This window comes from Pelobates fuscus, chromosome 1 (genome assembly GCF_036172605.1).
Source record: "Pelobates fuscus isolate aPelFus1 chromosome 1, aPelFus1.pri, whole genome shotgun sequence".
In the NCBI taxonomy this organism is placed as follows: Eukaryota; Metazoa; Chordata; class Amphibia; order Anura; family Pelobatidae; genus Pelobates; species Pelobates fuscus.
The window spans coordinates 167,129,804-167,145,395 of NC_086317.1; the positions used below are offsets into that span (position 1 = coordinate 167,129,804).

Below are 15,592 nucleotides of genomic sequence, written 5' to 3' on the forward strand. Positions count from 1 at the left end.
GGCAGTCTATCGCTATTTCCAGTAACCGAGGGAACCACGGTCGCGATCTCCACAGAGGAGCGATCAACATCATCGTACAATTGTGAAGGGCCAATTTAGAAAGCATTCATAAAAATCAAGTTGAACAGAGTGAAGGCATACATCTGAGCATCCGGCCAATTCTGAATGAATGCGTCCGTCGCCACAGCCGTCGGATCTGGCCTCCAAATGTAAAACTTTGGTAACTGGTTGTTCAGTCGGGATGCAAACAGATCCACCTCGAACAGCCCCCACAACCGCTCTAAACCTTGAAAAGCTAAAGCGTGCAAGTGCCAATCCCCAGTCTCTCAAATATCGCAAATTCAAATCGGCCCAAATGTTGTCCAGGCCTGGAATGTGCTCCGCCATGACTGAGACGTTGTTGTGGAGACAAAATTGCCAGAAGTCTTTTGCCATCATCGCCAGCATCCGCCCCTTAGGTGGTTGATGCAACGCACGGCTGACACATTGTCCAACTTGAGTATAACGCAGCAGTTTGCGCAACCTGATATAAGACTGCAAATAGCGAAGGACCCTGCTAAGAGTTCCAGACAGTTGATGCGCAATGTCTTCTCACACTCAACCCACCTGCCACCGGGAGAAACGGCGCCACAGCGTGCACCCCAACCGTGTAAGCTGGCGTCGGATTCCATCACCATGCCTGTGATTGACCCGAAGATGGCCCTGCCATTCCAGGCTTCCATGTGAGCCAGCCACCAGATCAGCTCGTCTCTGGATTCTTCATCCAATTTCAGCCTCACCTCGTAAGAGTGACCCGAACGAAAAATAGCTTGGATGGAAACCGCAAGCAGGCCGATCACCCATGCTAAATGTCTGACCGATAGATCCTCCACCAGGAGGGTCCGCCTGATTTCTTTATGGCCTTCATTTTGGAGTCTGGGAGGAACAGGAACTGCCTGATAGAATCCACAGTGAAACCCAAGAACTCCACTGACTGCATGGGGTTCAGTACTGACTTTTCCCAACTGATCAGGAAACCCAAGTTCTGAAGCAACACGGTCGTCTAGCTGACATGTAACTATAGCGGATTCCTCGACTGGGACATGATCAAGATGTCGTCTAGATAGATAATCAGATGAACACCCCTTGTACAGAGGAATGACACCACTGGTTTCATGACCTTGGTGAAACGCCAAAGACCCGATGATAGACCGAACGGTAGACACGTAACTTCCAACGTTTCTCTCACCAGGTAAAATGGAGAAAGTCTCTGTGTTCCCTGGCTATGAGAACCGTAAAATATGCATCCCGCAAGTCCAGCTTGGCCAACCAATCCGACGCATGGAGAAGATCCTGAAGACAGTGGATGCCCTCCATCTGGAAGTGTTGGTACCGAAGGAAAGCAGTCAGAGGTTTATTACGGGGTGAACCCCTCCCCCTTTCTTCGGTACCAAGAATAGGTTGCTCGTGAAGCCCAGGTAGTCGAACGGCAACTCCTGGATTGCCCCTTCTCCGTGGAGATCAACGATTCCTGTTCCCACGACAGGCAAAGTTCCTTGGGGACAAAATGCGGAACAGGCATGTACAGAAACTCTAGGCAGTAACCCCGTACAGTTTGGAGAACCCAAGCGTCTGTTGTCAAGGCAGCCCACCCGTTGTAAAACTGGGCCAGCCTTCCCGCCACCCGTCCCTGCGATTGAGGGGGAAAATGGGTACTTACCATAAGGGCGTCTACCTGACACGGTACCTCAAGGGTAGCGGAAATTCCAAGGTCTCCCCCTGGATGGGAAGAAAGGCGGAGCCTTGGTTTCGTGAAATACTTGTGTAGGAAAAAAGGAGCCTCGATTTGCTCGAAATGAGCCCCGGAAACGACGGCCAGGTGGATGGTTCCTGCTATGCCCGGCCCCTCCAAAAAGCTATGGAGAAAAACATATTTCATATTTGCCTGGGCCTTGTCGACCGCCCATCTTGACTCATGTCTCTGACTGCCTCTTCGCGATTTCCAATTGGATGGCTGTTCACTACCTTAAACTCAACCTGTCCAAAACAGAACTTCTGGTCTTTCCTCCCTCAGGTGTTGCTACTTCCGTGTCTTTCACCCTCCAAGTCAACGGCACCACCATTACCTCTACCTCGCAGGCTCATTGCCTAAGTGTTTTCTTTGATTCTGATCTCTCCTTCACCCCTCATGTCCCGTCGATAGCCAAATCTTGCCGCTTCCATTTCAAAAACATAGCACGCATCCGCCCCTATTTAACACCAGACGCGGATAAGGGGATGTTCCATGTCGTTGTTCTTTCTCGTCTTGACTCCTGCAATCCCCTTCTCAATGGTCTTATGTGTTCCCAGATTGCACCGCTGCAATTATTATGGATGCGGCGACAAGGCTCGGCTCATTTTCCTGTCCACCTCCCCCTCTGTCAGTCCCTACATTGGCTTCCAGTTAGATATAGAGCTCAATTTAAGATTCTGGTGCTTGCTTACAAGTCCCTACATAATGCTGCTCCAACCTACCTATCCTCCCTAACACATAAGTATGTCCCGTCGTGGCCCCTGCGCTCTGCCTAAGATCTACATCTATTCTCTGTCCGTACTCCCACATCTGATGCTCGCCTCCAAGACTTCTCCAGGGCTGCACCTTTTCTGTGGAACTCCCTTCCTTTCTAAATTAGACTTCCACCTAGTCTCCACTCCTTCAAAATATCTTTGAAAGGGGCGTGGCCTGATGCCTGAAGCGAGCAGACGTACTTTCTCTGAGCTCCGGCAATCTGAAGCAAAAACCGCAATTATACCGCACATTTCACGATAATACTACCCTGATTCCGACCACAACAAACATGGGACGGAAAACCAAAAAGCAGAAACCCGACAAACCTCGGATGGGGATGGATATCGGCGATATGCTCCGCCAAGTACACGAGGCGGCAAGGCCCAAGATGGCCGACTATCTGGACGAAATCTCAGAATCCTCGGATGAGGACCTGATGTATGGGGTACCTGCAGCCACTCCACACCGGGAACCCGTCCCACGAGCCTCACAGAACCCAGACTCCCAACCGGTCACGATGGGGGCACTGAAAGACCTACTCACAGGCCTCCAAAAGACTCTCCAGGCCGATATGGCCTCCCTCCGCACGGATATCACAGGCCTAGTAGGACGGCTGGAGACCACCTCGGATGCTCAGACGCAGAAAATTGCGACTCTGGAATGCATGGTGAGAGATCTCCAGAACCAGCAAGCTAACACCGAGAAAAGGTTTGCCGCCCTCGAGGACCGAAGACGGCGTAAAAACCTCAAAGTACGGGGAATACCAGAGGAAACCCCGGAGGCTGAACTACCTCATGTGGTAAGGCGACTGCTGGCAGCGCTGTTGACTCCCAAGCACGCCAGATCCGTCACCCTGGATGGTGTATTCCGCATACCGAAGCAGAGGACGGCCCCGGCGGAGGCCTCAAGGGATTTGATAATCCGCTTTCAATCCATGAAAGACAAAGTGGCAGTGATGGCGGCCCTTCAGGGTACCAACCAATACTCCTTTGAGAACATGGGACTTACGTTTTATGCCGATATATCTGGGAGCACGATGGAGTGGAGGAGAACGCTCCAGCCCTTAACCGCCCTCCTCAGGAACCGCAACATCCGATACACCTGGCGGACACCCCGAACCCTCCTGGTCACGCATGCCGAAACTACCTACTCCATACGAGAACTGCCTGAGGCAGATCCCCTGCTGGAGGCTCTCGGCATCACACGAGATGGTCTGCGCCCACCTGCACCGGTGAAGGCCCCAGCGGTAATGCGCAGATGGGACCCCACCAAAATCACCCCATTTGTCCCACAGGGTGCGACAGCTAGTGCCGGCGCCGCGTCAGTCACTTAAGACTTTCCCTTGATCCGAAGTGTACCGGGACTTTTACCAGCCAAACCCAGCAAATCCTTGCACAGTTTGCTTGATCCACTCCTTTCCCATGTTTAATTTGTAATAATTTGTAATTATTTAATTTGTTATTATAAACCGATACTTGTCTCTGAGGCAATGATAGCCACTACAAAACCCATAACATACTTACCTAACATAAGGCAGCCTGCATTCACCCAGGCGCATAGACTACAAGGCCAACGCTAACCCCCCGCCTCTCATTATAACACTCAGCCACATCTTATGAGCTCGACATGACCTGATCCAGAGGGGCGTAAAACCTAATCTTAGTTGACGTACCTTTTACCAATTAAGCGTTTTCATCCTATAAATAACAGTCTGCCACACCTGACATTAGCCAAAGGAAATACCAACGTCCTGACGAGCAACCCAGATAGACGAGCCCACAGTTACCACTATAATCACTGAAGAGCATCATTTGAGATAGCACTACCTATCAGGGGCCCGCAGGGAAAAGTCCCACAATAAATGCCCACGACCTAACACATTAATTCATATGACACAATCTTATTGAGGGACACAAATGTCGACAACATTCTTCTGCTCTGTTATGGTATTATTTCTTTCTGTTTTCCCTTTGTTTTCTTTTTATGTTTAAATTTCATTTTATCTGTGTGTTCAAATTACACGGGCAACTCAGAGGCGTAATGTAGTCAGGCTGTTGACAACCTGTAAGTTCACTATTAGTATATAGCTCAGATCTTCCTGCCTCGATTATTATGCCTATAACTAAAAATAGTGCGAGTTCTACATGCCAATGTTGAGTTTATCTTTGTTTCTATGTAACTGTACGCTGTTGTGGCACATGTCTTTACAATGTACCTAACTGCACAACAAAAATAAAGAATTCAAAAAAAAAAAAAAAAAGAAAAGAAAACATGGCTGCCATCTCGTGTTCGGGACAAAAGAAACACGAAAGGACTTATATACAAGAGACTGGCTATACCTTTCGTGAGGTCTGAGCACTATTCGTATCTATGATTTGCTCAGATCTGAGCTATCTAATGAATGGTAGAATGTAAGGGGTGCCTACTAAATTGTTATAAATATGTATTTTTATGCTGTTTTTACATGTTCGAATAACACGTGGGATTCTGGGCACTTGGAGATAATTGAATTGCCATGTGTGACATGTCATTATTTATTTTATTCCAGAAGTTTGGTCCTTAAGGGGTTAAGCGATGCAGTGTACTGTCATTGGTCAACTGTTTGTATTGTCCCTGTATCCCATCAGGTCCAGAGGGGGCTGTCCCTGGACCTGGGGTTTTGCATAAATAGCGATGTCCATGTGCCATTAAAGCCAGTTTGTGTTTGACCCTCAAAAAAAAAATCTTTGAAAACACACTTCTTCAGGAAAGCAGAACATTTAAACTTTTAGCGGATTTTCATCTCCCCCATGACTCCTCTCCTGCAACTGTCAAAAATAGCCTATTAAGTTCACAGTGAATACTTTTCTAGCAACCTATTTACTACTTATACCCATTGTGTCACTATAGACCACTCCCTCTAGCATGTAAGCTCACTGAACAGGGCCCTCAACCCGTCTTTCTGTGCGCCCATTTGTCTTGTTACAATTACGTGTGTTAGCGCACCCATTGTACAGCGCTACGGAATTTTGCTGGTGCTATGTAAATAATATGTTCTGAATGTATATTTAATCCAACAGTCTGCACTATTATCTGTGTTTATACTTTTTTTTTTACATATATGCTGTGAGATGTGTCAATCCAGTAAGACCAGGTGTAACTATCTCATTGGATAAAGAATAAAAGCACGCCTTGTTAAAAAAAAAAAAAAAAAATTATATATATATATAAAATAAAGATATTTGGAGAGGTTTACTGTGAACAAGAGTCTGTGTCATTGTAACTTCTTCCCAGCCTTGCAAAGAGATTACAGGACAAACAAGAGATTCCTAAAATACATATAAGTCAATGACAAAGAAATGATCAATTATTTATAGAAGCCTTCATTATATTCTTAGATTTCCTTTCCGGTTAGCTGCATTGTCATTTTTCTCCCCAAGGTATTTGACAACTGGTCCAGCTCACTTCTAGTATTATTTGAGACCTGATGTTAAAGAGCTTCATTTTTAATTTGTACTAGTGAGCTAAAAAAAAATGTCTTTAAATATTTACACTATTCACCTCCATTATTTCCCTCCCTTTGTATGTGAATTAGATCCATTCTGTGGCAGTGTAGCTAAAAGTAATGGTTTTGTTTAGATACACCCCTCTCCTGGTGTTCACGAATTGGAGGTTGTATAATTGTTCTGAGTGCATACAGGAGTTTAGTTTGACAGCCTTTGATGCGCATGAGGAGCCCGCCATTTTACATTCTATAGTTTATGAGAGGAGTAAGATGGGTTGCTGGTAGCCTGTACCAAGCAGCATTTACTCTCTCACTTCCCAGTGTACCAAGTGAACCAGCCCACTATATCCTGGGTAACCCAGATACTCAGCGTAGACTGCATGGCGCCAAAGCTTCCTGGGAGTAAAACCGAGCCCCCTGTGCCCTGACACTGCTCACTGTGTCCTGCGGGTAACGCCATCACATGTCAGCAGAGTGCAGCACGGACACCTAGCCTAAGGAATGTATCGTCATCTCGTGACTCTCTAAGCCAGCAACAACCCACGGCCTCCCATTTTCTCTCTCTCCCCCAGTTCGCGTTCTTTGATCCGGCCTTTTACGTCACCCCGTTGCCCTCACTTGACGCGCGGATTAGTTTGCCAGTCTCGGGCGTGGTGACGTAACACGCTGTGCTGACGTCTATTCTTCCCGGTGCCGCTGTCAATCAGTCAGTCAGTGCGCTGTAGTCACCACATTCCTCGCCTGGCATCTTGTCCGGAGTCCGAACCAAGAGTTGGTTTTGTTTTCTTCTTCTAATTGTCAGAATGTCGGCGATGGAAGCGGCCTCAGGCGATGAACCGCACGCGTCTGACAGGTTCACCTTCATGGCTGCTGTCAGCAAGACCCCCAAGAAGGTAATGACGTCACGTTCACGAATGCCGGTCTCCCTGACGTCACTTACCCCCAGTCCCCGGTAATCGCTAACCTTGGCTGATGCGGAATGTGTCTGCGATGACGGCCAGTCAGTCTGCTGCCTGAGCATGATGGTAAAGGTAGTCCACATCAGCTGCCCAGCCAGCAGGTAGCGGTCAGGGGGCCAGACACTGCCTGCATACTGCGGGTGTCAGCAGGGGTGACATGTCTGACTTACCCTATTCTCTGTCACAAGTCTGCAGAACTGCATTGCCCCTGCAGCATCTCCATAACTGCACTGACACTGACCCCACGTCTACTATCACATCCATTAATGATAAAATAAATGATAAAAGTCTTGGTACTAATATCACCCTGTGCAATGTATCTCTTACAAGTTGACTCGGTTTGTTTCAATCTCTTCTTGCGTGTTCTATTCAGAGAATCATTTCTTATTTTGTACAAAGTATACATAGTGGGTGGAAGCTATCTTGTACCAAGCAGGTACAGAGCAACTTGGTTACTAGGTGGATCTACCTGATTTGCTAGACCACCCATGCTTACCAAATCTAGGGGTTGCTTCCTTATCTCACATATTTGTATGTTTTGTACTATGATTTACAACCTGCATATCCATATCTCATTTACTTGAGAAAATAAATATACTGCTTTGAGGCAACTGTGATTTTCAATATTGATTTGTATGTTTTATATTAGCAACCAAAGTATGATGGGTACTTTGCAGTACTAAGTGCATCTAATTCAGTGACCGCTGTGACTCCACTGATTTGTGAAATGTAATTTAGGGGATCTTTGTGTGTACAGTGAGATGGATCAAAGTCCTTGTGTATTTACTTGTTCTTGCAGCATATGGACAGCTTTTGTAACAATTCCTTGACATACAACTTCCCTGACTGGATTTTTTTTTGTGTCATTGTTCATAAGGATACAATAGAAAGATTTATTAAGCAGTAATACAGAAAATTGGAACTATTATTAAGGCATTTAAGACAAATAATCTGTATGAAATTTATACAAATGATCTCTACAACCCACCCAAGCATACAATGTCAGAAGTGATCAATTCTGATAGAATCTTTCATTTGATAGGTGTTAAAGGACCATAAAGGTGCCTGGACTACTTCTTCTCAATTAAGTTGCAGTGGCCCTTTTAGTTTTAATCCTGAAATTTAAACCACCACAGTTTTGACAGTGACTATTGGCACGTCCCCTTATGAGAATCGAGTCAGACTCGTGGGAGTATAGGTAAGTAACACTCACCTTTTTAAACCTTCTTGGGAAAAGGGCAGACACGAAAATAGGTAGGGTAAAACTATAGTGTTAGGAATACATGTTTGTATTCCCAGCAGTACAGTGTTCCTTTAAACATTCAAGCATAAAGGGCACCAGAAAAACTATAGCTTAATGTAATTTTTCTGGTGTCTACAGCCTGTCCCTGCTGGCTTTATGCTGTAAACACTGCCTTTTCAGAGAAAAGGCAGTGTTTACATTGCTCCCTAGGGACACCTCCAGTGGAAATAACTCAGACAGCTACTAGAGGTGCTTCCAGGGTCAGTGCGGCACGATGCTCAGCATAGAAAGCTGAACTTTCCCCATAGAGATGCATGGAGATGCTGATTTGGCTCCACACCTGAGCCGCCTCCTTGGCTGAAATAATCAGAGTTAACAACCTCAGCCAATCCAATACTTTCTGAGTTTTCTGCTTATATAAGGGGGGCTGAGGGGTTTAAAGGACCGCTCTAGTGCCAGGAAAACCTACTCGTTTTCCTGGCACTAGAGTGCCCTGAGGGGGTCCCCCTCCCGCCCGGCTATGGAAAGGGGAAAAGGGGTAAAACTTACCTTTTTCCAGTGCTGGGCGGGGAGATCTCTGCCTCCGATCCTCCTCCGTTCCGCCCCGTCGGCTGAATGCGCACGCGCGGCAAGAGCTGCGCGCGCATTCAGCTGGTCGCATAGGAAAGCATTTACAATGCTTTCCTATGGACGCTTGCGTGCTCTCACTGTGATTTTCACAGTGAGAATCACGCAAGTGCCTCTAGCGGCTGTCAATGAGACAGCCACTAGAGGATTTGGGGGAAGACTTCTCTGAAACTGCTATGTTTATAAAAAAAAAAATGGGTTAACCCTAGCTGGACCTGGCACCCAGACCACTTCATTAAGCTGAAGTGGTCTGGGTGCCTAGAGTGGTCCTTTAAGTGTTTTTAACAGGACCTGACCCTGTTTTTCCTTTAATGAAGCAGGTCTGATGTATAGATCATGCCTTTACAGTCTCAGTACTCAATTTAGGAGTTTTATCACTTTGTTTATGCAGCCCCACGTTTTGTGTGACTTGCACAGCCTTACTAAACACTTCCTGTGAAGAGAGATCTAATGTTTACACTTACTTTTATTGCATATTATTTTTAAGTTAGAATTTCCTATCTCCTGCTCTGTTAATGGCATTCTAGACACTGCAGTAGCCTCCTGTGTGGGAGAGCAGGAGAAAAAACATCTGAAGCAAATTAACATCTGATTGAAATTGTAACCATTTTTTCATGCAGCCAGGAGATATGTGGCTAGGCATGCATGGACAGAAACAAGTGATTTAACTGCTAAATAGCGGAAGATTTAACAGTGAGACTACAGGACTTGTTCTATGTTTACTAAATGATTCATTAAGCTAAAGTTATATTGATGCCTATAGTATCCATTTAAGTGAACACTGTCCTGAAAAAGAGTGATTAACACTTTACAGAAACCATTGAACACATCAAATTTAATCCAAAGTGGACTTCATGAACCACAGAAAACTCTTTTGTAACTATTAAAGGACCACTATAGGCACCCAGACCACTTCAGCTTAATGAAGTGGTCTGGGTGCCAGGTCCATCTAGGATTAACCCTTTCTGCTGTAAACATAGCAGTTTCAGAGAAACTGCTATGTTTACAAATGGGTTAATCCAGCCTCTAGTGGCTGTCTCACTGACAGCCGCTAGATGCGCTTGACGCCAGCGTCCATAGGAAAGCATTGAGAATGCTTTGCTTTCCTATGGACTGGCTGAATGCGCGTGCGGCTCAGCCGATGACGGGGAAAGGAGGAGGAGAGTCCCCAGCGCTGGAAAAAATGTAAGGTATTAACCCCTTCCTCACCCTAGCGCCCGGCGGGAGGGGAGCCCAGAGGGTGAGGGGGACCCAAGGACCCTATCGAGGTAAATGAGTATGTTTTAGAAGTATGTTTTAGAAGTTAGCCATGTTAAACAGCTATATTGTGGCAAAAGCTTTTACAACACAAATACACATGTACAATTAATCCAAAAATAAATTAGAACAGTCTTAAAGGAACAAACGTGTATTCCTGACACTGTAGTCTAAAATTACTGTTTAGTCCTCCGCCCCCTTTTACGTCAAGTTAAAAAGGTGAGTTAATTCAACTTTTTAGTGTGGTGCAGATCCTGTCACGGCTGGCTATGCCCCCTTGGCTGAGTTAATCAAACATGATGATCTAAGCCATTCCAATGCTTTCCCATAGAAATAAAGTTTCTCTGTCTCAGTCGGCATCTACTCAATGAATCTCCCTGAGGAAAGTTCAGCGCCTCAATGCAGAGTGTGGAGATGCTAAACGTACAACTCCAGAAGCACCTCGAGTGGCTGTCTAAACGACTGCCACCAGGGGTGTTACTAGGCAGCAATGTAAACACTGCCTTTTCTCTTAAAAGGCAGTGTTTACATTAAAATGCCAGCAAGGACAGGCTGTAGACATCATGACAATTACATTAAGCTGTAGTTCTTCTGGTGACTAGTGTCCCTTTAACCCCTTAAGGACACATGACATGTGTGACATGTCATGATTCCCTTTTATTCCAGAAGTTTGGTCCTTAAAGGGACACTATAGTCACCTGAACAACTACAGCTTAATGTAGTTGTTCAGGTACTATCTATAGCTCCCTGCAGGCAATCTAATGTAAACACTGTATTTTCAGAGAAAATACAGTGTTTACATTGATTGATAGGAATACCTCCAGTGGCCGTCACTCAGACGGCCACTAGAGGGACTTCCTATCACGCAGGGCCCTTAAAAGGCCCTGTACACGTCAGACGTATTAAAATACGTCTGACGTGTTCAGGAGAGAGAGGGCACTGTGTGCGCGCCTTCTCTCTCCAGCCTGTCAGCGGAGGAGGGGGACGGGCACGGGGGACGGGTGTCTGATTGCTCCCTGCTCGCGCCCGCCTATTTCGTCATTTTGACGAAATAGGGGGCGCGGCTTCACGAGGCTCCCGGCGCTGGAACCAGGTAAGTAAAATCTCCTCCCTGGAGAGTCCCTTTAAGGGGTTAAAGAAACATACATACAAAGACCCAATAGGAGAAAGGCAAGTTTGAGGTGACAGAGCCACTTTAATGATACACACTGGTTCTTCTAACAATTAAAATATAAAGGGGTCAAACAGGCAGGTCAGAACTTTCCAAGATGGATCCAATTTGTTTAATTTAACGGTTACTCAAAGCTTCATAACCACTACAGCCTAAAAAACGTTATCAATTGGATTCTGTTGCCCGGATTGTAGCTTATCACTTTGCGAATAAACTCTTTAGAATCCACCCCACATGTACACAGAAACAAAATGTTTTCCAAAGGCACACCATTATGATTAATCACATTTTAAAATGGTGAAGTGTTGCTGTGATGTCTCAAATGGACATTATAGGCATTAAAACAACTTGAGTTTATTGAAGCAATTTTAGTGTATATATCATGCCACTGCAGTTTCACTGCTCAACCCTGTGCGATTTAGGTTCACCTTCCTGGGTACATTAGATAAGCTTCAAAATGAATAAAACGATAGCCAAAGAGAGCAACACCAACCCCCAAAGCATTCTTTAAGTACATAAATTAAAAAAAAAAAAAAAAAAAGTGTAGGTACACTGAAAACTAGGATAGGGGTGTTGGTTAATGAAGACAAGTAAAAGGTGGAAATTTTTAAATAACTATTTCTCCTCCGTATATATTAAGGAAGAACCTATGGCAATAGATATGAAACTGATTGCTGCAAAAAATGTGCAGACAAATTGTAATTGGCTAACTCAAGACAAGGTGTTACAGCAACTAAAGAAAGTTAATATAAACAAAGCTCCAGGGCCTGACTGTATTCCTCCACAAGTACTTAAGGAACTAAGCGTAGACATAAGTGAACCTCTGTTTTTAATCTTTCAAGATTCTTTTCTTTCAGGAAGTGCACCGGAGGATTGGAGGAAGGCAGATGTGGTTTCTGAATTTAAAAATGGTTCAAAATCTTTGCCTGGAAATTATGGACCTGTGAGCGTAACTTGAGTGGCTGAGAAAGTATTTAAAAGGTTATTAAGGGATAATATTTAGGAATTAATTGATACAAACATTATTAGCGGATGTGGTTCCTATATTCAAAAAGGGTTCAAAATCCTTGCCTAGAAATTATACTTGTGAGCTTAATTTTTGAGGCTGAGAAAGTATTTGAAAGGTTATTAAGGGATAATATTCAAGAATTCCTTGAGAAGAATGTGGTTATCAGCATGGTTTTATGAAGCATAGGTCATGTCAAACTAACTTGATTGCATTCTATAAAGAAGTAAGTAGAAATATAGATCAAGGTGTTGCAGTGGATGTAATCTATTTGGATTTTGCCAAGGCGTTTGATACAGTTCCACACAATAGATTAGTGTTAAAACTCAAATAAATCGGTCTAAATGAAAATTCTTGTTCTTGGGTAGAATATTGGCTTAACAATAGAGTACAGAAAGTTGTCATTAATGGTAATTTCAAGCTAGACAGAGGTGGCAAGTGGTGTCCCTCGGGGTTTCTTTTTTGGGACCCCTTCTATTTAACATGTTTATAAATGATCTTGAAAAAAGCATTAAGTCATATTTCAGTGTTTTCAGATGACACAAAACTCTGTAAAGTAATACAATGTGAGCAAGATATTAGTTTGCTGAAGAGGGATTTAGATAGACTGGAGGACTGGGCACTCAAATGGTAGATGAAATTTAATGTAGAAAGATGCAAAGTTAAATAATGCACTTTATACCCTTAATGGAAGCGAATTAGGAATACCGATAAATGAGAAGGACTTGAAGATTGTTTTAGACAACAAACTAGGCAACAATGTGCAATGTCAATCAGCAGTGGCTAAGGCCACAGTAAGGTATTGTCATGCATGAAAAAAAGGCATTAATTCTCGGGATGAGAATATCATTTTGCCTCTTTATAAATAGCTGGTAAAACCACTTCTTGAATATGCTGTGCAATTTTGGGCACCTGTTCTAAAGAAGGATTTTATGGTACTAGAAAGAGTGCAGAGGTGGACTACAAAATGAATAAAAGGAATGGAACATTTTAGCTATGAAGAAAGGTTAACAAATTTAAACCGCTATAGTTTAGAAAAACGTTGTTGTGACGAAAGTAACTTTGCCACTGGGTTTTGAAGGAGCCTTTTTGCCAGCCTCCTGCCCTGTGACTATGGCCCCTGTAATAAACTGATTGTGAAGCAGCACTTTGAACTCCTGAAACGGTTCGAATCGGCATTCGAACACGTGGGGGCGGCCATCTTAAGCCGCGAGCACAATGAGCAGTGTTTGGTCGTTGAGTACATGGAACTCACTCGGAGACTAGATGGCATGAACACCGCTGATTACTTTCCTTCCACAGATGTTCGGCTATTCGAACGGGAGTCGAACGGCGTTCGGTAAGAATAAACTCCTGAAGAGACATAAACTGAGACTACCCTCGAAGCTATACATTCGTTATTTTATATTTCTCTTCGAATCCCCAAAGTAGACCGACTGCACAGCCTGATTCTTTGGAACTGTTTTAGGCATGGGACCATGCATGCAGTCGTTCAAAATGTGACTTCCTGTCAGGGTACCTGTGGTCTCTACCTCCGAAAGAGGTAGAGACTTAGCTGTTCCTTCATCCAGACGGCCTGATGGCTCTCTTCCCCACGGTCTATCCGGTCATGCAAGGCCGGCCGCGAGGGAGTGACTGCCTTTTACAGCATCTAGGCAGGAAGTTGTCATCAGGACACTCCCCCGGAACGACCTGTCACTCAATTGCTGCAGGACCAATCAGGACGCCTCGGAGGCGTGGTTACTGCTCTGAACAGGGTATTTAACAGAGCTTCTTTCATTAGCTCATTGCCCTGTCGTGGTTCTAGCTTGTTCTAGTCACTCAGTGCTTGTGTATTCTATTATCCCTTTTGGTTTTGACCCGGCTTGTTTACCTTACTCTGCTTATCTCTGTTACCCTTGATTCGGCTTGTCTCTCGCTTGCCTGTCTTCTGTTACCCTCGACCTCGGCTTGTCTTTGACCATTCTATACTGTACTACTTACGTTAGTCCGGCCATTCTAAGGTCCGGTATACGTATCTGGCTACTGTTTGTACTCTGCGTGTTGGATCCCTGTCCTGATCCTGACATTACGACAGGGCCAATGGATCCTGCAAGTACAAACAGTCAGCTGGCTTCTCCTGATCCTAGGTTTGAAGCCATGGATCACAGAATGGATCAGATGGCGCTTGCGCTACAGGCTCTATTATCTCGTGCCAATAACCCACCAGAGGAGATACGTAATACCCCTGTTTCTCCTGTCGGTTCAGGTCTAGAGGTAGCCACAGTGGGTGCTTCTTCTCGCATTACCCCCCCCAGTACGCTATGGTGGGGCTCCTGAGAAGTGTCGTGGTTTCTTAAACCAAATTAGTATCCACTTTGAATTGCAACCTCGCTCTTATCCTACAGATAGGGCAAAGGTAGGATTTATTATCACCCTACTTATTGAGAAAGCTCTGAGATGGGCCAACCCATTATGGGAGAACGATAACCCATTAGTTTATAACTATAACGCCTTTGTAACTGCTTTTAGAAGAACATTTGACCCTCCAGGTAGAAAGGTTAATGCAGCCAGATTACTGTTGCGTCTGAAACAGGAGAACCAAACACTGGTGGATTATGCACTAGAGTTCAGGTCTCTGGCGTCAGAAGTCAAGTGGAATGAGCAGGCGTATATGGATGTATTTTTGAATGGCTTATCTGAAGTAATCCTTGGTGAGGTTGCTACCAGAGAACTCCCTGAGAATTTAGAGGATTTAATTTCATTCATCTCTCGTATAGATGAACGTTTAAGAGAGAGACAGAACACTCGAGAGAGGAACCGGAGACCTTCTTTTAGGTTAGCCCCCGCTTTTCCAAGTCCTGACTCCACGGTATCTTTGCTTCTTGAACCTATGCAGATAGGGTATACCCGCCTCTCTGAGGAGGAAAGACAGTACAGGAGAAGAGAGGGTTTGTGTATGTATTGTGGAGCTAAGGGTCATTTACTCTCGAACTGTTCTAACTGCCCGGGAAACGCTCGCACCTAAGTCTCTCTAGAGGACAGGCCTTGGGTGTTTCTATTTTGTCCTCTACTCCTAATTATAAAGATCACAGGCTTCTGCTACCAGTTTCCTTAACTTGCGGGAGGGAAGTAGTAAGGGCTATGGCATTGATAGATTCCGGTGCTGCTGAGAATTTTATCGACCAAGCCTTTGCTAGTAAAAACAATTTCCCATCCCAGCTAAGGGAGACACCCTTGGCTGTTGAGGCCATAGATGGTAGACCACTACTAGACCCTGTTATCTTTCGTGAGACCATACCCATTGAGTTAAATGTTGGTATCCTACACGTGGAGAAT

At 44.8% G+C, this 15,592-nt stretch overlaps 1 protein-coding gene across 3 annotated transcripts in view; it reads left to right on the forward strand.

Annotated features, from left to right (window-relative positions):
• The first annotated feature begins 6,659 nt into the window (after positions 1-6,659).
• The window catches only part of AHCYL1 (adenosylhomocysteinase like 1), a 63,045-nt gene continuing 54,112 nt past the window's right edge, over positions 6,660-15,592 (forward strand). The window contains exon 1 of one of the 3 annotated variants that reach the window (XM_063452028.1): positions 6,660-6,904. In XM_063452028.1, coding sequence (XP_063308098.1) covers positions 6,815-6,904 — 90 coding nt within the window. In that variant the 5' untranslated portion in view covers positions 6,660-6,814. The remainder of the gene's footprint in view (positions 6,905-15,592) is intronic. The other 2 variants (XM_063452012.1, XM_063452020.1) reach the window with 2 other exon arrangements.